General features: G+C 38.4%; 1 protein-coding gene across 2 annotated transcripts in view; it reads right to left on the bottom strand.

The window, feature by feature from the left end:
• Positions 1 to 5,602: 5,602 nt before the first annotated feature.
• CAAP1 (caspase activity and apoptosis inhibitor 1) overlaps positions 5,603 to 25,041 on the bottom strand; it is a 31,418-nt gene continuing 11,979 nt past the window's right edge. For both annotated transcript variants that reach the window (XM_058170844.1, XM_058170845.1), the window contains exons 4-6: positions 24,005 to 24,083; positions 19,665 to 19,738; positions 5,603 to 6,508 (exon numbers count right to left, since the gene is read on the bottom strand). In XM_058170844.1, coding sequence (XP_058026827.1) covers positions 6,171 to 6,508; positions 19,665 to 19,738; positions 24,005 to 24,083 — 491 coding nt within the window. In that variant the 3' untranslated portion in view covers positions 5,603 to 6,170. The remainder of the gene's footprint in view (positions 6,509 to 19,664; positions 19,739 to 24,004; positions 24,084 to 25,041) is intronic.

The following is a 25,041-nucleotide window of genomic DNA, read 5'->3' as shown; positions in this document are numbered from 1 at the left end:
TAAACCAATGTTGCATTCCTTCTTTTTACAACAACAGTCTTGGTCTATAATTCCATTCAGATGGTTTATTCTTGGTATGAATTTCTTCAATATTTTAAACAGCCTTTTTTGTAAATTCAGCAAAACAAATTCTTCTGATGGAACTGTTTTGATTTACTAGCATGTCCTCATGGACATTACAGCATCTCTAGAGAAAAAAATCTTCTATATTAATTAAAATAAGTTGGGCTGAGAGCGACTGGCCGAAGGTCACTCAGCTGGCTTTTATGACTAAGGTAAGATTAAAACTCACAGTCTCCAAGTTTCTAGCCTGGTGCCTTAACAAATTGGCTCTATATTATAGAATAGAATAGAATAGAATAGAATAGAATAGAATAGAATAGAATAGAATAGAATAGAATACAATTTTTTATTGGCCAAGTGTGATTGGACACACAAGGAATTTGTCTTGGTGCGTATGCTCTCAGTGTACATAAAAGAAAAGATACCTTCATCAAGGTACAACATTTACAACACAAATGATAGTCAATAGGTCAATATAAATCATAAGGATTGCCAGCAACAAGTTACAGTCATACAGTCATAAGTGGAAAGAGATGGATGATGGGAACGATGAGAAGATTAATAGTAGTGCAGATTTGGTAAATAGTTTGACCGTGTTGAGGGAATTATTTGTTTAGCAGAGTGATGGCCTTATGTAATTATGTAATTATTGTAATTCCACATTTGAGAAAGAAATAAAGAACAGGCCTGCTGAACCAGCCCAATGTCCATTGCAGTCCAGAATTTCATTTTCCATTTCACAATGGCTAAGCAGCAGATTTCTCTCAACTGTTGATAAATAAGAGGCGGATACATACTTCCTACTGATGTTATTGCCCTGCAACTAACATTGGGAAGCACACTGCTCCCAGCCACAAAGTAAACCTGAATCTCAAAACTAGTAGTCCTTGATAGACATGCTCTCCATGAATTTATTGAACTTTTCTTAGAGCAACCCAACTTAATGGTTATTATCATGTTTTGTGATGGTGAATTTCGTTAATTTTGCACTGAGCGAAGAAATACTTTCTTTTGTCTGCTCTCAATCTCCCTCCAAATTACTCCATGGATCATGTTTAGAGAGGAGGCAAAACGCTCCATTTTCACCACAGCATGTATTATTATATTATACATCTCAACCAGTGGTGGGATTCAAATAATTTAACAACCGGTTCTCTGCCCTAATGATTTCTTCCAACAACCAGGTCACCAAACTGCTCAGAAAGTTAACAACCGGTTCTCCCGAAGTGGTGAGAACTGGCTGAATCCCATCACTGATCTCAACCATATTCTCCTTCACTTGGCTGTTTCCTAAACTAGAGTTCCAAACATTCTAGTTTTTTCTCACAGAAGAGTATTGAGCCTTCAGTCACTTTGGTTGCCCTCTTCTGTACTTTATTTCACTTCCCCCACCTCCCCCCCAAATGTGGTACTGAGAACAGCATCCAGAATTCTGGATGCAATGTATTATCTCTTTCTGAAAAGGCATGACAATTTTGACAATTTCTAGAGCAGGGATGTCAAACTCAATTTCACTGAGGGCTGCATATGGGTTGTGTTTGACTTGGGGGGCGGGTGGGGCAATCTGGGCGTGGCCAGCTCAATGTCATCTGTATCGGGGGCACCTGTGGTGGCCCGAGCACTCTGCCAGCGAAAACAGGCTCCTGAGCTCAGTTTTCAGCTACAACGGCCTCCTGCAATCCTGTCAGAGAAAATGGAACTCGCAGCCCTCCTGAGATCCATTTTTACTGGCAGAGGCACTGCGGGCTGGTCCTTTGCCATTTCAAGGGCAGCCCCACTGGCCAGATTTAAGCACCCTGTGGGCTGGATCTGGCTCCTGGGCCTTGAGTTTGACACCCGTTCTAGAGACTCCTATCATGGAATTCGCCTTTTTCACAGCTCCCAGATATTGAGTTGATATTTGTGCCAACCATTGTAACCCTAAGAGCTTTCTCCAAGATAATAAAAAGAGAGCTCGGATTCCATCATATGTGTATACCATTAGGGCATTTTATTTTATCTATCATTTTTCACACTAACTTAAATTTTAACTGTATTCACATTTGATCAACCATTCTTCAGTTTAAATAAGGTTGTTCTAAAGCTCTTCTTCTCTTGGTTTTTGCTACCTTGAAAAGTTTAGTATCGTCTGCAAACTTTCCCAGGTCAAAATCCATAGCTGTATCTTCTGCTATGTGATACACTGTAAAACATATAAGATGCACTACATGTAATTTTTCTTTAATTAAATAGGAACCAATCTGGTTCCAATACTCTTTAAAATACCACACATAATGGAAAAAGTGATTTTTTTCCTCATAGGAACAAATGACGGTGTTATCCATTCAGTTGTGTCCGACTCTTGACGATTCTATGGGCCAAATCTCTCCACATCGTCTAATCTTGAGTTCTTTCAATTTTTTATACTCTGGCTGGTGTCAGCTTTGATGGAGTCCAGCCACCGTGTTCTTTGACGGCCTAGTTTCCTTTTACAGCTAACTCTTCCAAGCAAAATTGCTTTCTCCAGTGATATAGAAACAAAATGTAAAAGTAAATGTAAAAGTAGGAAGAACTGTGAGCTAGGAGGAAAAGGTTACCCACTCATTGTATTCTTTTAGACATCAGTGAGTCTAAACCTGACTTTTTGAAAAAACAAAGTCATGAACTGTTTAATATACAGTTACATAAAAGAAGATGCTGCAATAAAAGTACTTAACAATAACAAGCTTTAAGGCTTAAATATTTAGATGGTTCATTAAAAAAAACAGAGGAGAAAAAAACAGAGAAAAACTTTCACGAATCAGATGATTAAGTACCAAACTAATGTTAATATTGACCAAATACAAAATTAAATAGTCCTAAACTCATACTACCTATTTCTGAGAAGCGAACTGTTTGAATTGTGTAGGTTTCATTTTTAATGAATGCGTTGTTTTCCAAACAAGTCTTACATGAAAACAAATATAAACCAATTTTATATTTCCAAAACTAATAAAAAACATAATTCTAATCTCTATGCGTAGGGACACAGTGGCTCAATGGCTAAAACGTTGAACTTGTCGATCAAAAGGTCAGCAGTTCAGCGGTTTGAATCCTTAGTGCCATGTAATGGGGTGAGCTCCTGTTATTTGTCCCAGCTTCTGTCAACCTAGCAGTTCGAAAGCACATAAAAAATGCAAGTAAAAAAATAGGGACCACATTTGGTGGGAAGGTAATAGCATTCCATGCGCCTTTGGCGTTTAGTCATGCCGGCCACATGACCACTAAGACATCTTAGTGGCATAGGTCCGGGTTATTTACGGGACCGTCTACTGCCACCGAATGCCTCCCACCGGCCCGTGCGCTCTCACAGGGAGGGACTCCTCAGGGTGCCGTCGGCCAGGCAGTGCCAACTGGCGACGCCCAGGGGAAGGGCCTTTTCTGTGGGGGCTCCCACCCTCTGGAACGAGCTTCCCCCAGGACTTCGTCAACTTCCTGACCTTCGGACCTTCCGCCGCGGGCTCAAGACACATCTATTCATTTGCGCAGGACTGGACTAGATTTTTTTAAAAATTTTAAATGTCTAAATTTTAGATTTGGTTTTAAATTGGGTTTTATTGTTTATATGTCTATTTTAAATTTTGGCCTATATAATAAGTTTTTTAGATGAATGTTTTTACTTTGTATATTTATGTGTCTTTATATGGCTGTACACCGCCCTGAGTCCCTAGGGAGATAGGGCGGTATAAAAGTATGAATAAATAAATAAATAAATAAATAAATCTTTGGACAGCGCTGGCTCTTTGGCTTTGAAACGGAGATGAGCACCGCCCCCTAGAGTCAGGAACGACTAGCATATATGTGTGAGAGAAACCTTTACCTTTTACCTCTATGTTTCATATCTCTATGAAACCATTCCAATCACTTACGCTTATATGATTCCTTCCATTGTTTACAAGAACTAGCTGAAATTTCGTCAGAGGTTTCTACTTTTTAAATTTCAAATTTTGAAACCAACTTTACCTAAAACTATAGTCCATAAATGTGGCTTCTAAATGCCCGTTATATGTTTGGCTTCCTGATCACTTCTGCAAACTAAAGGCATGATTTGCTGAAACATCAGAGGGTCAATTTCTATTCATTCCTCTCCGAGATTTCTCCCTTGGTCAATTGTCCTACACACACTAGGAGAGAAATAAACCTATTTCCTTTTTTTCGACCCATCTTTGTCTCTTTATTCCAGTTTATGATGTTTACCTGTTTCCATTATCTTCATTTTTCCCCTTTAAGCAAAATAACATGGGAGAATACAGGGTAATATAAAATGGGTATTTCCTGACCAGTTTGTCTTCATTCCTTCTCTGTTTTGCAGTAACATAGAGCAAGTAACCACCCCGAGTTTGATATACTTCTATATCCTGCAAAGCTTTTTGGCAGGTGCTGCCTTGCTCCAATTTAGATTCCCCACTAGACCCAAACATTTTTATTGGGAAAAAAAGTCTCAAATCTGCACTTAAGAAATCAATTTATTGCCAGTCATTTGTACATGTTGATTTTCCACCTGTGTTTTCAAACTGTTGCGTTTCATACCCTGAACAAAGAACTACAAAGCATTTGTATGTTCAAACAAAATCACTTCTTTTTTCACATCTGCCCTTACTCTTCTCTATAGTTCACAATAGCCAAATATTTAAGAAAGAAACATAACTCCCTCTAAGTGCAAATGTAATTTTGCTTTGCCAAAGAGAAGTTCCAAAACATTACTGATAACGAACAGAAAAGAACAGGTCAGGGCAGGTCAAGAAATTAAGTACTTCTGTACCAGTTGTTCTAACAGTCAGGTGCCTCTGACTGCATCCTTTGAGTTTCAAATTTTACTTTCATCATATTGATTATGCAATCTAAGCCAGATTGAAAGATTTATATTTAAGTATCAATTTACATTCTGCTCAGCCACCAAAAGTTGCTTCATAGGGTTATGACGGCAATTGGGACTGGTATTGCCATCACTAAATGTGTGACATCATGTGATATCACTTAGGATACCAATCCCAGTAATTCCAGTTGCCCTTGTAACCTTATGTAACCCTTAATGACTATGCAGGTCATTCAGTGGGAAGAGGCAGGAGTCCCAGGTAAGGAGCATGGAGGGTACTGCAGGTGGGCATCAGAAAGTAGTGGGCCGCCTAGCAGGAGCACTGGAGAGGGTGGTTGGGGGAACGCTATGGAGTACAAAATCCCTGGTATCTCATACTCCCTAGTGGGGCTCCTCAGCAGAAAAAGCAGCAAGAGCAACTTGCAAAATTATTTGTGACCTTCCCTGCCGGCTTCCCCATTGACTTTGCTTGTGGGAAGCTGGCAGGAAAGGTTGCAAATGGCAATCATGTGACTGCAGTTCTCCCAGGTGCTTGAGCACCTGCATCATGATCACATGTTCACAGGGATGCTGCAATGACTGCAACTTCATGGACTGGTCATAAGTCCCCCTCATTCAGCACCATTGTAATTTCGAACAGTCACCATCATTAATCAAGGACTGCCTGTATAGAATTTAAGATAACACAGATATCCAAAGTCACCATTAAGAGAGACATGAATTAAATTTAATTTCAAACCATAGAATTATGAACATTTGTTGCTGGCACCAAAGCAATCACAAAGCATTATAAATGATGATGATGCAAGATATTCTTGTGGTCTGTATTCTCTTAAATGTGCGGTGCTTCTACGTTTTACTTTCCTGCAGTTATAGCTGCTACCTAAAAGCAACCAAAGCTTCAACTCCTCAAAACTAGAGCTAACCCTGGGATTATTCTGGTCTGTAGAGCCACAGGGCTTAGCTGCATCCATACTGCCTCTGACTCTGGTTTCCAATTCACTTTGGGAAATAATCTAACCCAGACTGGGGAAAAAGGACAGCTGGGGAAAAAAAAAAACCAGCATCAAACCAATCCATTTACATAAGTCATATAAGCAGACTGGCGGCCCTGATAAACCGCTGCCAACTATTTTGGCTATGAGCTAGAATACCCAAAGGGCTTGAATGAGGAATGTCAGAACTAGTCCAAATAGACTGTAGAGTGAAAAGATTCTGACCCTACACTCATCAGAGCAAATCCAACTATCTAACAAATGAAACAGCCCTGCGGCTATTTTTTTACATCTCCAGCTTTCATAAGGGCCTTAATAGCCCTCGCTCGCATCTCAAGCTCCAGGAGTTCCAGCTGCTGTGCTGATGGCTGAACATCATCTGTTGGAGGAACTGCTAAAGCTGCCGCCTTGGAATCCTTTGGGGAGGATTCAGCAAGCCCCAGGATTTCGTTGACGCTTTTCTCAATGTCTTTCTGAAGGTCATCTATCTGACCGTCTCCGCTTCCAACCGTCCGTTCTGGCACATCTGGATTATCTTCTTCATTGCAGGGTCCTTCGATGTCGCTGTCGTATGCATCTGCATTGATGCTGAGAATATCGCTATCTTCTCCTTTGCCTGCGGCAGAAAATGAACAAATTCAGAAGGCTCACAAAAAAAAGGAAGAGCTGCTTTTCACCACCTTGCAGTTGCTTCTGCACACAAATATTCCCTTGGCCAGATTTAAAGTATAAGAAAGGTCATCTATAAATTAAAAACAAGTTTCTCTCTTTCCGGCCCTCTCCCTACCTTAAGACTGATTTAATTTAGACGAGTTTTAATGCATTTTTATTCCAATTTACAAGAACATGCAGTAGTCCAAAGCAGCAGTGCTTGGAAAATTTATTCCATCGTATGGAATTGCATGATCTATTTTCCTAATTAAAATGTCATAAGGTTTTATATCATAAGAACGCGTCTGCATTTCAAAATGAAAGTTGATGTGGGAAGCCTCTGGGACTGACTACTGTTTATTATTTTAGAAGTAAATTTAATTCCTAAAGTGCAGTTTAAAAGTACTCTTAAAATTACTTTTATGTACTGTAACAAAAATACGAAAATTGTTATCAGTAAAGTAGTATACATATTAGATATATCTATGTAAAGACATTCAGTGAGGTTTAGATTTCAATTTAGGTTTCCTTCTTAACAATTACGGCATTCTTATTTGCTTAGCTATTTTTGATGGTAGCAATAGGCTTGATGAGAGCCAATACATTAAATTTGAATCCTTAGAAGACAAAGCTGTTGGTGATGGCCAGATCTCTCATTCTAAAAGACCTGGTGCGTAATCTGCAGGTTCTCCTGGACTCCCCAACTTCTGCTCAAGGAGCAATGCAGTTGTGGTCAGGAGGGCTTTTGTGCAATGGCAAGTTGTGCACCAGTTACATCCTTTCTTGGACCAACAATCTCTGCTCATAGTCATCTCTCTTCTGGACTATTACAACACACTCTACATGGGACTGCCCTTGAAAAAAATCCAGAAGCTTCAATTGGTTCAAAATGCAGCAGCCCATGTGCAGACCTATATGTGCACATGTGTCATCACTTCTGAGGGAGCTGCATTGGCTAGTGATTTGTTTCTGGGTCCAATTCAAGGTGCTAGTTGTCACATTCAAAGCCCCACATGGCTTGGGACCAGGTTATCTTAAGAACCATCTTTTCCCAGCTACATCGACCCAACCCATCACAGCAGGGAGGCAGGGAATGTTACGAATCCCATTTAATAAGGAGGTCCATCTAGCGGAACCAAAAAGAAGGGCCTTCTCCATAGCCGCTCCCTCCCTGTGGCTCATCATCCCCATGGCAATAAGATCAACCCCCACTTTGATACTCTTTTGGAAGGTTCTGAAGATCTGGTTTTGCCAATGGGCCTGGGGATCCCAGAATGGGACAGAGCCATCAAACCTGTCGGAAGGGGGCTTATTGCTTTTTTTATTGGTTTTTTATTGGTCTTTTATCCTTGTAAGCCATCTGAGGTCACTGAGAGTGAGTTGGGAGGCCATATAAATTTTCTTAAATAAATAAATGAAGTACACTAACATTTTGCCCCGGATATTTATAAGGCCTTTACACCTTGCTCCTACAAATATCTATTTTCACTTCCCAATCTTTAGTTAAGTTATCCATGTGTGATAATGTTTAGTTTAGTTATCCATGGTGTGATAATGTCTATATTACTGTAAAATGAGACTGTTTTGGATGGTCCAATAGCATTAGGTAATACAGAACTATGTTATATCTACACTTGGTTACTTGTACTAGTCAGTTATTGGTATGGATTTACAAAGCCTTAAACAGCATAGTGCCAAATAATTTGTTGGAAAGCCTCTCTCCTCTGATATATCATCTTAATAAGATTTACAGTGACAGTTTTCCTGTGGTGCTGACAGTGACTGCATATGTTCCTGATTCTGTTCTATAGTTTTAATATATTAATGTTTTACAGTTTGTATTTTAATTGTTGGAAACTGCCTTGTGACTGATACACAAATGTAAACAACTGCAGAGTGAGCTTAGCCCAATCTGAGCATGCACTAAGGCTCAGAAATTTTTAGAAGTGATTTCTAAAAATACTAGAGTCCCATTTTATAATTCAAACTTCTCCAGTATAGTACTTTCTGTTACATAGGAATTCTGATACTAATTGAGGACACCTGTTTGGGCAAACCTGTTTAAATTGTACCGCATTTGATATTTCCATTAGGTTTAAGAATAATGCAACAAGATAACTGAGGTACTAAAAATGTAAGTCCCAAATTCTCTTGGATGTTCAAAACCAGCTGTGAAGATCTTTTAATCCAGAGAAACTGATGTTCTCAACATCGGCAAGGTTAAAATGTTTGGATTTCAACTCCTGGAATTCCCCGGTCAGCAGTTGAAATTCACATATCTTAAAAGTTGCCAAGGTTGAAAAAACATTGATCTAGAGTGCAGATTTTAAGAAAGTTGAACAGGATATGTACAATACATTACATTACTATGTAATTACATTACTGACATTACTATGCTTTGATATTAAAAGAAAAAATATATTTATATGATATTAAGTCATCAGGTACTACGAATGTAGAGTCATTTATACTTTGAAGCTATCTATTAGCGGTGGCGCAGTGGTTAGAGTGCAATTACTACAGGCTAGTTCTGCTGACTGCTGGCTGACTGTAATTCGGCAGTTCAAATCTCACCAGGCTCAAGACTGACTCAGTCTTCCATCCTTCTGAGGTGGGTAAAATGAGGACCCAGATTGTTGGGGGCAATATGCTGACTCTGTAAACTGCTTAGAGAGGGCTGTAAGGCACTGTGAAGCGGTATATAAATCTAAGTGCTATTGCTAGCGTTTAGTACTATTAACAGAGCAATTTAATACCACAAAACAGTACAATAACAGGTTTCGCAAGCAGTAAAATACAGAGACAAAGAAAGAATATGTTTTGTTGGATCAGGTCAAAGCCCCAATTAGTTCAGCATTAACAGTACCATCTACAGAAAGCCAAATGTCATTTTGAAGCTACTAATGAAGATACTTTCAAGGTCTCATGATTCTATTCATAGCTATTATGGTTAAACATCATAGTTTTTGCTGTGAATTTGTTAAAACAAAGTTATTTAAACACTTTTAGAAGTTATTTTCACCCTTTCTGACATAATTAAGCATTGTAGGAAACCTTTTATTTTTACTTACAATGAACTTCAGCAGGTTTAAACAGTTTTATGAAGTGTATAAACACTTTTATAACCTTGCTATAAATGTTATAAGCTTTCTACCTTTTTGTCTTAATCACTTTTAAATTATTTTTTCCTGAATTTTTTCCGGCACAGAAGTTTCCTGATGACTTTCCACACAAGGATCCAAGCTGGCTTATCTTTTCTCAATGCAACCCCTTTGACTGGCTGTGGCCATCTGTTCAACTTGGTCAAAGAACTAATAATGAATTGCAATACTTAATTGATAATACTTAAAAGAACTGGCAAAATAATCATGTCAGATTCAATGTACCTCCATTGACCTACTTCCCCAAATTAGAGGCTGCTATTTCTTATCAAGGAAGTAGCAGGACTTTATTGTACCTTGGGGAATGTAGATCTGTATGGGGTACACCAGGGCACCATGTTGCTAATTCTCTAGAATGATGGAAAAATTGCTTTGACAATCTGGACTCTGATCTAGAAATCTGAAAATTAATTTTATTTTTCTACAAAGTAACATAATTGCTATGTAAATAACAATGATTGTAAAGTTATTGATAATCATTAAAGCAACAATACCTTAAAATTTAATTCCTTCACCATTCTTTAACCAATTTATTCCTGACCTTATTTGCAGATTAAATTGTAAGAAAATATGGGAAATCCTAACTGAGGTAGTAGCAGAAATGGGCTTTGCTCTGCATCAGTCCAGCGAAGCAACTCTTCAAGGCATTTTGAGTGAATGATGCAGAAAACACAGACTTAACTTTAGTACCACACACTGAAGTAATTTCATATTGGATACCAGCACATATCTAAGCACTTCAAAAATATTCCCACAAGCAGCATACAGACATATTTTGTAAGATGGAGGGAGGAACCTTTAAAGAAAAATATAGAAGATGAGACATAGAGGTAAGAAAAAGAAAAGGAAAAAAAGTGCATGTGAATGGATTCTGATGTGAATGGCCATGTATGGAGATTCTATGTCATCCAGATCATGGTTGTCCCCAAGGTGCTTTTCAAAAGGCAACTGGTCTTTCTTTTTTCTCTTAAAGATATTTTGCTTCTCATACAAGAAGCTTCTTCAGTTCTGCTTTAATGGTGGAGAATAGAAGGATTTATATTCCTTGCAGTCATCTAGTCATTAACCCTCCCTCTGGGTTGAGGCCATTTGGATAGTTTCAACCCATTCTGAGGCCACTTGGAGACTGCTAACAACCAGATGACTGCAAGAAGTATAAATCCTTCTATACTCTACCATTCAGTCAGAAGTGAAGAAGCTTCTTGGATGAGAAGTGAAATGTCTTCAAGAAAAAACAAAAAAAGTCAATTTGCCTTTTGAAAAAGCACATTCGGGCATTAACAATCCCAATCTCAATAATCAGAATGAAAATCCCAGATATGTCTATCTAATCAGACTTTATTGGGACAGGTAGATTAATTCTTAGAATTAAATGGTTGGCATTACTATGTGGTGGTACAGTGGTTAGAATGCAGTACTGCAGGGCTAACTGATTGCCCAAAGCCTGGAATTCGATCCTGACTGGCTCAAGGTTGACCCAGCCTTCCATCCTACCGAGGTGGGTAAAATGAGGACCCAGATTGTCGGGGGCCATATGCTGACTCTGTAAACTGCTTAGAGGGGGCTGTAAAGCACTGTGAAGCGGAATATAAATCTAAGTGCTATTGCTATTACCGTATATACTCGAGTATAAGCCGATCCGAATATAAGCCGAGGCACCTAATTTTACCACAAAAACTGGGAAAAACTATTGACTCGAGTATAAGCCGAGGGTGGGAAATGAGGCAGCTACTGGTCAATGTAAAAAATAAAGATAGAGCCAAGTAAAATAACATGAATATTTATTTGAACGAAAAACAATAAAAGTGCAAAAGGGGGAAGGAGGATTCCCAGCTTTAGAAAATTTAGAACTACGCCGCCTTTGGTATGACCTGAGCATAGCTCATAAAATTATCTGCTACAATGTACTTCCTATCAATGACTACTTCAGCTTCAACCACAACAATACACGAGAACACAATAGATTCAAACTTAAAGTGAACCTCCAATCTAGATTGCAGAAAATGTGACTTCAGTAACAGAGTTGTTAATGCCTGAATGTGCTACCTGACTCTGTGGTCTCTTCCCAAAATCCCCAAAGCCTTAACCAAAGACTATCTAGTATTGACCTCACCCCATTCCTAAGAGGTCTGTAAGGCGTGCATAAGAGCACCAGCGTGCCTACCGTCCCTGTCCTAATGTTCCCTTTAGTTGTATTCCTTTTATGTATTCAATTCATGCTTATATTTATATAATTATTTAATATGTATTTGACAAAATAAAATGAATGAATGAATGAATGAATAGAATAGAATAGAATAGAATTTTTATTGGCTAAGTGTGATTGGACACACAAGGAATGAATGAATGAATGAATGAGTGAGTGAGTTACTTCAACAACATTGTCTCACAGAAATTGACAATACAACTGCAAGCATGAAAATGAGTCCTCCTTTAGCTTCCAAGGGACCAGGGTGCCTCTGAAGGTCAGTGCTCTAAGCACTAAGAACCCAGCACAAATCTAAGCCTGTATGCACACCAATAGTGAAAATACCCTGCACAGTGTCTCTTGGCAGAGAAGGTTAATTTTCATAGACGTTGGGGTGGCTCTTTTTTTTTTTTTGGCAGGGCAATAAGGGTCTCTAATATCATTAAACCCAAGTGTGAGGAAAAAGACAGCAGCTAAAATGTTAAGGCCAGTTGTGTGACCTTCTCCAATACAGTTGGCCTGGCTGTTTGCCAAAACTTAAAACACCCTCCCATCCCCCTCCTGCTAAAGCTTCTTTCTTAAAACAATTGTGGTCTTTGCCTTCATTGTGCCAATCGACTTTAGAAGTCTGTGTGTGTGTGTGTGTGTGTGTGTGTGTGTGAGAGAGAGAGAGAGAGAGAGAGAGAGAGGAGGGAGGAGGAGGAGTGCAAAAGGGGAAGGAGGATTCCCAGCTCTAAACAAAGGGAAATCCCGGAATGCCAGTGCTCACGTTCCTCCTCCCTTGCTCAAAAGCCCCAACATGATATTGGAATTGGATGCCATTATATACCTGCTGAGGGGATAATTTGAATAACTTGAAAGATATAAAAGCTCTAAACATATTTGTTTAAAAATCTAAAATCTATACTTAAAATAAATGAATATAAAGTAATAAAGTTCTTTAAAGTTGTAATTCACTTTGCTGCTGAAAAAGAAAAGAAGCTTAACACCTTAAATGGTATTTATTAACTGAAATATCATCAAATCAAATATATAATGAGGTATATTATAATGACCTTTGTTTTCAGAAAGAAGCATGATGGAAGTTTTTCAATAAAGGGGGAAATATAGAAAAAACTTAGTGTCATGCTCATATATCATCTTTACAGATGTTGTTAACACTATACTATGGCAGCATATGATGGTACAATGTTTCAATCAATTTCAGGATGAAACCTCATCAATGAGGAGGAGGAGTATAATTTATTAACCTTGTATGATATCAGTTTCTCAAGGACTCTAGAAGGACCCGAGGAAGAAATCTCTGCCCCCTCCCCACTTTCCCTTTCCAACCCAGCCTTCCAAGGGGACCTTTGAGGGAGAAATCTCTGCCCCCTTCCCACTTTCCCTTTCCAAGGCAGCCTTCCAAGAGGACCTCTCGAAAAGAGCGAAAGCTTTCTCCTGGCCGTTTTACCACCACCACACACTCCACCATCCTAGCCTGAGTTAGAAACAAGGAGGGGGAAGTTCAAGGACCACATCGATGGCACGAGCTCAGATTGCCGGCTGGGGATGATGGGCGCTGCAGTGCGATCTCGGGAGAGACTAGGGGGGAAGAAAGAATGACTGTTTCCCCACACCCTAGGATTGGGGAAAACATTGACCCCCTTAGTTGCGGAGAAGGGTTGCGCTTCAAAGCGGTCGCCTCCATCCATCAATCCATCCTTCCTTCCTTACTTCCATCCATCCATCCATCCTTTTTTTTTCCAGCGAGCGGTGCGTGTGTGTGACACATGCAAGCAACGTCTCACGGGGCGTGTGTGTGTGTTTGTGTGGGGGTCTCGTCCCAGCCACCCACCCACTCGCTCCCTTTCCCTCTTCGGAGCGTGGGCTGTTCCCGTTCGCCTGGCCTCCGTCCTCCGATCTCCTGCGCTGGGAGCGGCGGCGAGCCAGCGAGCAACCGGGCACCGCGGACTTTGGCAAGGAGGAAGGTGGGAGGAAGCGGAGCTACCGGCTGTGGGGGTTGAGGCGTGCAAGAGGAGTGGCGTGGAAAGGCCTTTTGTGTGTGTGTGCGTGTGTGCGCGCCTGTGTGCCCTAGGGAGGAAGCGGAGCTGCCGGCTGTGTGGGGGTTGAGGCGTGCAAGAGGAGCGCGCCTCCTCCTCTTCCTCCACGCCGCTCCTCTTGCACGCCTCAACCCCACCATCCCCACCCTCTCCAGCGTGAAGGTCACCTCCTCCTCTTCCAGGCGGCGGCGGCGGCGGCTCCGGCTCAGCGAGCGCCACAGCCGGCAGCTCCGCTTCCTCCACGGTCCCAGTCCAGCCGAACGGTGAAAGCGACATGCCGAGCGCCGCCCGCTTTCACCGTTCGGCTGGATTGGGACCGCTTGGGTCCGCGCGGGCGGGGAGCCGCCAGCCTTCTCGGCCGACGCCACCGCTCGGGAAACCTCCTCCCTCAGCCGAGAAGGCTGGCGGCTCCCCGCCCGCCGCGCGGACCAAGCCAAGCGGTCCCAATCCAGCCGAACGGTGAAAGCGAGCGCGCCGGCATGTCGCTTTCACCGTTCGGCTGGACTGGGACCGTGGGAGGAAGCGGAGCTGCCGGCTGTGGCGCCCCGCTCGGAGCCGGAGCCGCCGCCGCCTGGAAGAGGAAGGAGATGACCTTCACGCGCGGAGAGGGTGGGGGATGGTGGGGTTGAGGGGCGTGCAAGAGGAGCGAGCGTGAGGAAGAGGAGGAGGCGCGCATTCGGGCATTAACAATCCCAATCTCAATAATCAGAATGAAAATCCCAGATATGTCTATCTAATCAGACTTTATTGGGACAGGTAGATTAATTCTTAGAATTAAATGGTTGGCATTACTATGTGGTGGTACAGTGGTTAGAATGCAGTACTGCAGGGCTAACTGATTGCCCAAAGCCTGGAATTCGATCCTGACTGGCTCAAGGTTGACCCAGCCTTCCATCCTACCGAGGTGGGTAAAATGAGGACCCAGATTGTCGGGGGCCATATGCTGACTCTGTAAACTGCTTAGAGGGGGCTGTAAAGCACTGTGAAGCGGAATATAAATCTAAGTGCTATTGCTATTACTAGCTCTTTTCAAATTACCCAGATACTGCAATATGAAGGTTGCTTGTCATTTTTACATAATAAAAAAAGGCCTGCTAAGCACTTGATATTTTCCCACATGTGCTAGTCTCTGTTCATTGTGAAGGTTTCAGAAACCAAAGCTTCTATAAGAGAGTTGCTACCCTAACTATTCTACTGTTTGGCAATAATAATATATGAGTTGGCAACATGAATATTTCTTTTGGAAAATGGGACAGAGAAATAAAAACTTTCACACACACACGAAAGTTAATATTCTGCATTTGATCTTTATACCAATTACTTTCCATTCACATCAAAGTCTGTCCAAAGACTGAGCAGCAGAATACATATTACCGAAATTAATCTACAGCAGTTCCAAACAACTTAAAGCAAGACTACTTTTTTTTTCTCTCAAGTCAAAAGTAGAGTGAAAAAGCCTTTAAAAAAACTATTCTGGTTTTAAATCTTGTCTGAAAGAAATGCCATAACTTTCATTGTGTGCGTATGTGCGTTGGGTCTTGTGTTTATGAGCTAGGAAGAAAATCTTTAGAAAAGAAAATCTTTAGAAAAACATACTTTCTTTGACTTTTTATGATATAACTGGTATCTGGAGGGAGAAAAAAATCAATACTGAACACTAAGAGAAATGTATAATAAATGCTCTTGCCCATAAAGTAGGAAGTAGCTTTTCTTTAAAAAAAACCCTGGAAAGTAAAGCATTGCACAAGTAATTTTACAGATATTAGAAATATAGATAAATAGACAGCTGTAGTATATAAATATTATGATTTCATCAGTAATATCAAAATGGCAAAACCAAAATAATCAGTTATGCCTTTTCAACTGCACACAGCTCTATTTGCAAGTTCTGATTTCAGAAAATGTTACTTTAAGATTTTTTTTGTTAAACTATATACCTTTCTGATATATTTATTATACACACACATACACACACACACACACACACACACACGTGTGTGTGTGTGTATCAGGTTTAGCAGAACCAGTAAAATCAGATGAAGAAGGCATTAGACTACCATATTAAATATATCATACTTAAACTGGGCATAGAACAACACTTACAGTGTAGGAAATACAGCTATGATTGTGATTTTCTATTTCTTAGTTACATCTGATTATGTGCCATCAAACAGTTATGGAACCTTAATGACCACACAGATAGATATTCTTCCCAACAGAAAGGATCCTTCCCAATCTGGCCTGCAAATCCTCCAAAGGTCAACCTATTGTTCATCTGCCTTGCTGATAGATATCCTCTTCTTTTCTTTTGCTTAACCGTTAACAGCATTATGGACTTTTCTAGAGAAAAGCTTCACATAATAGGTCTAGTTTGATAATTTGAACCTGGTCCCTTGCATCTTGGGGGATACTTGGGGGGATTGGTATTTTTGATGATCCATTTGTCAGTTTTCTTGACTATCTACAGCAGGGGTGTCAAATTGGTGGCTTGTTGGCTGGATGTGTCACACACAGACCGCGCCCACTCCGGCTCCGCAAAGCCAAAAAACATCGCAATACATCACATGACAAGTGACACCCGTGATCTACAGTAATCTCAAGAATCTTCTCCAAAGTTCAAAACTGGGAATACTCCAAAATTAAAAACCATGAACACTCTTTCTATTCTGTTTCTTCAAAGTCCAACTTTCACTTCCATACAGTATCACACGTAAAGCCACTGCTTGTATGATTCTGATTCTTGTGGGTGTACGTACCCCAGCATCTTGATACCTTTTTCAATGCCTTCATTGATACACTACTAATTTGTTTGGGTAATCTGAAATTAAATGTGATCATAAAAACTCACCAACCTCCTTCTCTTCTACATGAGTGGTTGGAGCATAAACTTTAAAACTGTCATGTTAAAGGCTTTTTCATAAAGTCTAATTGATATCACTAGGTCGCTTATTGAACTGCAGCCATGCTATGGTTAGGAATGGCGAACTGAACTGAACTGTTAGCCATTCCTAACTATGAAAGCATTGTTGTTCCTTATTTCTCATGTCTTGAGTAGTAAATAGTATGATGCTCTAACTAAAAGTATGCAATCCCAATCCATTTCCATTTGCTGATGTCTAAGATGTCAATTTGTAGTCATTTTATTTTACCTTTCATGGTGTTGGTTTTCCTGTGTTCATGTTTTTTACATTCTATATTCCCACTGTAATTCTATTTTTGCCGTTTTGGATTTTTTTTTTTTTGTCTGCATGGCAACATCAGCAACTAGACATCCTGAAGGCTTTAATCTAACCATGTCATAAACACCACTGAGCTCTTCTTCAATAGCACGTTAAGTGCATCTGGCCTTAAGGGCTCATCATCTGGTGCTGTATCATCAATCACTTTATCTTACGCATCATGTGCATATGTGGAGGAGGGAGTTTTGGTAAAATGCAGGAGTCATTTTCCATTGCCTTCTCCTGCACAGTCTTTGCCACTGTCACTAAAGAGTTTGTCAGCATCTTCCTATATTACTGCTTTCCAATATAGCTGCCTACATGCTTTAACTGGGCAGCTGGAATGACCTTCATGCTCTGATGACTCTGCTGTGATTATATACTCTTGGTATATATTCCCAACATGCTTTGCTCATTCATGAACTGACACCACAGAGTAGTGCAGCAGGAGAGACAGAGTGTGGGGTGAATTATAACTACTACAGTTATAAAGTAAAAGTTCAAAATCAGTAATTTGGAACCTCTGAAAAATCTAGCCATTGATATTCCCTTCTGAGAAATAGTTGTCAACATAATAATCAAACATTCAACTTGTACCTACTAGATGCAATATTTAATCTTCTACCACCTAAGAAAAGCAACCAAATATCATACTGCCAGAAACAAATGAGAAGTCTGAAAGACCAAATGAAATGGGAATCAATAGGATTAAGGAATGGAAATTCTTATGCATTGCTACAGGGTAATAGTCCATATTTACTTAATATACTGTTCAACTAATCAGAAGCTCTTCAGTGAGTGGTCACGTTCCCCACGTTCCCCACTGAATAAACCTAGTTCAAAGATCAGAAGTTATGTTCTGGCATACTCATCTCTTTTTGTCAAAGGCCAACTATTCCAAGTGAAAGAAGAACTGTCCTGAGGGACTGAGGCAAAAGTATTTTTTAGAGAAATCATTTCTCCTTTTCCTCAAGAATGAGAAGTTATCTGACTCTGAAAGGAAGTGTTATCAGCCTGGGTTTTTTCTTCAGTGATTGAAATCTCCACAGATGTATGCTACACAATAATGACACGGCTATAATGGCCTAAGAAATGTTTAATTAGTTGAGCTGCTTTAGTCTCTTTTTTTGCATCCGTAATTTTACATCGTAATAAAAGTCTCTGGTGGTATTTCTCTCATTATCTTTCTCATTTTATCAAAATGAGAACCTGCATTTATACTTTAAACTAAAATGGTGAAATTTATTTCCGGGTTCTTAATTTCTCTCTCTGAATCACTTTTTCTTAGATTTTGTATTTTTCATCTTCAGCATCACAGTGTAGAATAAGAACAGTTACTAAGTTTTGCCATTTTATGCTTGCACATTCTCCAAAGCTCCTTAAAACCTAACATCCTGACTAGCACTGTTGTCATTGCCTAAAGCCATCATGAAATGGTGGCTGATAAAGTCATAAAAAGGACAAAGAAGTAATCATCTGCAAGAAGTCATCAATTCCCCCTGATAGCAGAAAAGAAAGGGAACAAATCTGCAGGAAACATGTCAATTCAAAGGTCATACCAGAGTGCAAAAAAGCAGTATTTAAAACTATTCCTTAGAAAGTCACATCATTTTACTAAAGCTTGATTGCCTCATAATTCTATTCTATTCAAGTCAAATTGGCTAGTACAGAAAAACAAAGCATTTATTTCTAAAGAAATAATTAGTGGGAATATGTATCCTAATAAGATCTTATTTGATCCAACCCTATAGTTTGTTGCACATACCTATCATTATCACAGAATAGATGGGGAACTGTTGAAGTTCAAACAGACCCATAGATGGAATTTCTCACTGAATTCATAGCAATTGCCACTAACAAAATAAGTTATCCTACAATTTCTAACGCACATTGTTCCTGTCAACTTTCCAAACCTCAGATTTGTAGGTCAGCCTACTACAAATCTGAGGTATCAAATAGGTAGGCTTCAATTTTAAAATTTCTACAGGAGATAAGATAGGTCATCTGATGAGAATTCTGGATGCTGAAATCCACACAACTGGGGGCAAAATAAAGTCGGACATATGTCTATCAAGTAGTAAAGGATGGAGTTTATCCTCATCACAACTGTGAGTTTAGGAATACCATTTTCCTTTTCCTGTATGGTTTAATGAAAACCATTCATTAATATAAAATGGCAACTGTATGAACAATAGGACAATGCTGCTACTGAAGTTTACCTGTTTTATCCATTATATTCTACCAGGAAGAAAAACTCATAGGTTAAAAAAATGGCATTGGTACTATGAATATTGAGTTTACCTGATGGGAATGGGCAACCCATCTATGCCTGTTCTTCTCCTTATCTGACAACAAAAAACTAATTCAAAGTTTTATGTCATAAAACGTAATGCTAATGGTTCTTTACAATATATTTATATACACGCACGAAAAGTTCCCCACCCACCCAATTTTCAGTCACATCACATCAGGATACCTAACACAAAACAGTTTGATTTTCTCCAATCCCTACCTTGTTTTGAATCCAGCCCTTCCAATTTGTTTTCTTCCTTCAAAGAAGAAGTAGAATCTATGCTATTGTCTTGCCTGAGAACAAGAATACATTTAAATTAGTTTGCCTTTTATAATTATAAAATAAGCACTTCAAATATATCAATACCTGCTTAGCACTCTATTTTATTGCTTGATTTATGTAATGACATAATCATAAATAATAGTAATACAATGAAGCATAGACGGTATATTGACAGTTTTCAGAAAAAAATTACATTAGTTTCCCTAATGCTACTTTTCTCTCTAGATCTGATAGAGGAAGGTACTTTCAAAATTCCAAGCCAGCTTGAGAATTAGGAATTTATGGTCCCAATATACCTGGAGGGAACCAAGCTGGATAAAGCTAAACTTGATGCAATGAATCTAAAGAATTATTTTAGAGGTTTCTGAAGGCATAATATATTTTAATATTATTTGGGCATAAGAAGAAGACCCTATGTCATTGAAAGTGCACTATATGAACTATATTATAAAATAGCCAAATGTAAAGAAGGACAGGTTCTTGGTTTTTTTTTAATAAATATGAAAAAGAAGTGAGTGTGGCTTCCACTCAAAATCTTTATTTCAGATAACAGTTAAAAGAGGAAGGTTTGCCTTTCTTTGCAACTACACAACCTAATGAGTCTAGGAACATAGTAAGCTTATTTACAATTCGGAGTAATGCCTGGTTGTACATACTCCCTGCGAGGGATGACAATCAATAGTTTCAGTATTTTCTGTATAGAGTAATATGTGATATATTAATCATAGACCTCACCCCAAAGATATGTGCTACACCTATTGTTGATTCTCTGAATGGGCTATGACCCTTTCTAGAAAAAAAAATCCATCTCTGACTTCTTAATAAAAATACTTTCCCAGCTCCATCTTCCAGAATGGCCTTCAGCATTTTAAGTCCTAAAGAAGTCTGACTGAAGAACTCAGAAGGACTAATAACCTACAAACATCTGAAGACAATTACCTTTATGAATGGCAGGCCCACAAAGCCTCCAGCAGTGAATCTGTCTAGTGTTACTACCTTCAGAAGCAGAATCTGAAAGTTAATTCTTTCTACATTAGATAGGATTAAAAGGTTCCCCAACAAGCAGTTTTAGGATCAAACTAGGATGCCTTAAAATAAGCCTACAGTGTTGGATAAGAACTAAACATAAAACCCACTTGAGGGTTATCCTCAGAGAACTGCTGCATAAAGAACCAAATTCAAACCTTACATGCAGTGCTCAATGCTACATTTGCAACTGCTAACACCACTGCTATCATCACAGTGATGATAAGGAATACATTTTAACAGTAATTTAGCCTTTATTCTCAAAACTGAAAGATGATTTCAGGAGACGCAATTATACAATCTGCAACAAGGAATAGCCTAGCTAAAAACTGTGGCAAGGACACCTCTTTAAAATATCCTTATACGTTTGACAGTTTATACAGAACTGAAAGAAAAAATAACACATTTTCTGAAGAGTTGATGAGAGGCCAATTTAAGAGATTTTTACATGCTTTCACCTTAATGTGAAAATGTCTACTGTACAGTGAGGGGAAACTGCTAAATGGAGGCACCTTATCTGTTGTTTAATTGTCTTTATACAAAGCCGTAACGGGGGAAAAAGACTATAAAATACACTTGAGAAAACAGGATAAAGCTCTCCACAGGATTTTGAAATCAAGGCAGCCTAGTCCAGTTGCTGAGCTTAATGAGCATTTTAGTCATAAAATTATTTTATATTTATATAAGTAATTTCACAGCTGAATTATTTTGTCTAACAATTGCAAAGTACATTTGTTAATATACATACAAAATCAAAACATTCAATGACACTGCAGGTCAGAGTTAAACAAAAAACAGCAAAGAATCTTCTGCTCTTCAAACAATTTTATCATGGAATAATCTTGTACCATAATAATTCTGGCAATGTTTTAGATGCCATATGATTCCTTGTTTGTAAAATAACAATATCATACCACAATACCATACAATTCACAGGACTTTTATCTATGTCTACCTATTTTAACTATGCAAAACATCAATGGTACATACAATGTTGAAATTATCCCACAGCTGGACATGCAAACAGTTCATTAGAATTAAATTCAAATTGCAATGTCCTTAAAATTGCAATACCCTTCCAATACAAGTTAAATACCAGTTTTTCAAAGTATATTACAATCAGACTAAAAATAGATTTTTCATACATGCTGGCAGACAGGAGAAGGATACTTGACAATGATACCCCTAGTTTTTTATATCCTTTTTTCTAACTGAACATAAGATAAAGACTTCAATTCCTGAATTAGATGATAATCCTATAATCAAGCACTCATCATCAGCAAACTAAAAGGATGGCTGGCCACAAAATACTTTTATTGAGGAAGAAACTACCCAAGGGTATAGGTTCCAAAATAATACAATTTTTTCTTCCTTGAAACTTGCTAGCAAATTTCATTTGGGACTCAAAACAGTAACTTCTTTAGTTCTAATAACATGGCTTGTAGTAGAGGTCATGGAAATGGTTACAACCGACCTATTTAGCTCTGTCATTTTTCTGACAACTGAAGAGTCTGATACAAAACCATCTGGAAGAAAAATGTAGTACCTGGTTTCTATCAACCACTTCAGCAGAACAGAACTGTACATATACTAATAAGACAATGTGTTGTCCAAAACACTAACGTTGAGCAATTCTTTGCTGTCACATACAGAATTTCTGATGTAGGCTGCAATTGGTCTTTTAATATGCATGCATTTTCTGCCATCTTGTGGCTAAATAGTATAAATTTTAGGGACCACATTTCCCACTTAATTTGCATTTTAACCAAACTACGCCAACTGATAAAGTCATTATAGCATACCTTTTTACATAAATGAAGATTGTTTGAGATTTAAAGGTCATATCACACAATTCATTTCTAACTGATAGAAGATAGAGATTCATTATATGTATTTATTTCTGGGAAAATGTTGTTTTCTCACAACCTACTATATTCTAAAAATATTATTCCCCCATATCTATTTACATCAAAAGACTTTATTAAATATTGCCTGGTCGCTTTTTTCTTTAAAAAAAAACAAAAAAAAACAGATCATTTCAAAGTCACTTATGGAAAAGCCAATGAAAGTAAAATGCCCTAGATTAGGTTGATTTTTCTTCCTTTTCTGCTATGATTTTACAATAGCTCTATAATTATCCTATTAGCTTATGTCTGTATCTTTTGAAGTTTTATAACTCCCACTAAACAAGTCGACTATAGGCTTATATTAGATTGGAGGGGCAGAAAGAGAAATCAGATCTAGAAACAATGTACTTTAGCAAGGACCTCAGATAACTCAAAATGATTACCATCTGAGAAGTAATACAATCTCTTTACAGGGGATACTGTTGGAATGTATACCTTTCTGCCTCCCAGGTGTATCAAAGCAGATTACAATTCAAGATCAAGTTCAATTCTTATAATGCCATTCCCTCCTATGAATGCAGTTCAGAATGCAATGATTCCCAATTGAACCCTGCAATCTATGTACATTCAGAGGAACAATATTAAAGATTAGGATTTACTTTGAAATAAATAAATTCATTGTACACATGTGCAATCAAGAAAAAAAGTTGTTCTTAAAGGAAAAGCATACGGCATACATGAAGAAGTGATTGATATATTTATCAAATTTGAATTCCTAACAATTCTGGACAGCTGATTAAAATACCTATTTGGAATATCTGAATTCTAATCTAGTAGATAGGCAATTTTACTTCTTGATTTAATAGTATCTGCTCAAAGTTCAATTAAAAAGCACTATTGGGAATACCATAAAAATAAAAAATATGCAAAATGTTATTAGTAGGTAGGGTTCCATCGTGCAAGATCAATATTTTAAAAAGTACTATTTTAACCAAATCACAGCAAATAGTCTCAAACTTTTACTATTTATCACATTTTAGAAAATAACAGAAAAAAATTACTGTATAGAATTAACCATCGTTGCAGTCCTTTATTTTTTAGGGTATTTTCATCTGGGTTTCACAATATTTTGTCATGCAATATTGTGTTTATTTGCACATCCTGTAGAGCTCACTGAGGCTTTTTATGGAATTTTGCAGGCTTTCATTATTTGATTTTTGCAATATCCACAACAGTTGTTCATTTGTCATATTGCAGCAAGATTTCATACATTTTTACCAACATTTCGACAGTTCATCCAATGTTTTGACAAAGTTTTAGCTGGAATTTTGCTGACATTTTACAAAACAAAATTAAAACAAACTATCTAATAACAAATAAAATTAATTTATGGCAATTACTTACTGACTGGCTGATTCGACTATTGTCTTTTCTTCAGCACCATTGGTCTCATCATCACTGTCAGAATCCACCCCACTCTCACCTTAAAATAAAATGTCAATATGAAATGTTATGTTTTGGTAGCATTTTTCTATCTTAATGTTATTCACCAATAAATATTGTTATTACTGTCAAGGAAGAGATAGTCCATCTGTTTCAGAAGGGGGCTTGAAATAAGCAATCTCTAATTGCAATCAGTAAAGGAAATATCTGCATTTTATAGACAGTTGGCAATAAAAGGCACTGCAAGCTCCAAAGGTGTACTCTTTCCTAGAAGAGTAGCAGGCTGTTTTAAGATAAGCATCGTCTGTCTGGAAGTTGCTCCATATTTACACACAAGAAAAAAAAAATCCCATATTTATGTTAGGAGCCCTGGTGGTGCAATGGTTAGAATGCAGTACTGCAGGTTAATTCTGCCAACTGCCAGCAATTCAATCTTGACCGGCTCAAGGTTGACTCAGCCTTCCATCCTTCTGAGGTCGGTAAAATGAGGACTCAAGATTGTTGGGGAAAATATGCTGACTCTGTAAACTGCTTAGCAAGGGCTGTAAAGCACTGTGAAGCAATATATAAGTCTAAGTCCTATTGCTATTCATCATGCAAGCAATGCTATATGATGGACTCAATAAAGAATGCTTTCCCTGCCATGGCATCTGCTTACCTCCCCACCCCACCCAATAATTAGATGAAACAGCTTATCTCCCAAAATACAAATGGAAATCCTGTTGGCCTTTCAGAAAGCATTGAAGAATTGGGCCAGGACACTGAGTGAGACAAAATCTGAGACTTTTTTAGAGTATGTTTTATGGCACTGAGTGATTGTCCCTACTTGTTTTTAAGATTTGATACTGCACTTGGTTCTAAATTTGCTCTTAAACTGCCCTGGTATTTTGAACAGCGCAACCATGTAATTTGAATAAACAAAACCAATCCTCATTAAGATGAACATAAAAGATACCCACAAAACAACTTCCAATTTTTAATTTGCAAAGTAAGAAAAA

This window comes from Ahaetulla prasina, chromosome 2, assembly GCF_028640845.1.
Source record: "Ahaetulla prasina isolate Xishuangbanna chromosome 2, ASM2864084v1, whole genome shotgun sequence".
NCBI lineage: Eukaryota > Metazoa > Chordata > Lepidosauria > Squamata > Colubridae > Ahaetulla > Ahaetulla prasina.
Note: the sequence above shows the minus strand (reverse complement) of the source record. Positions and strands in the feature narration are given on the sequence as shown.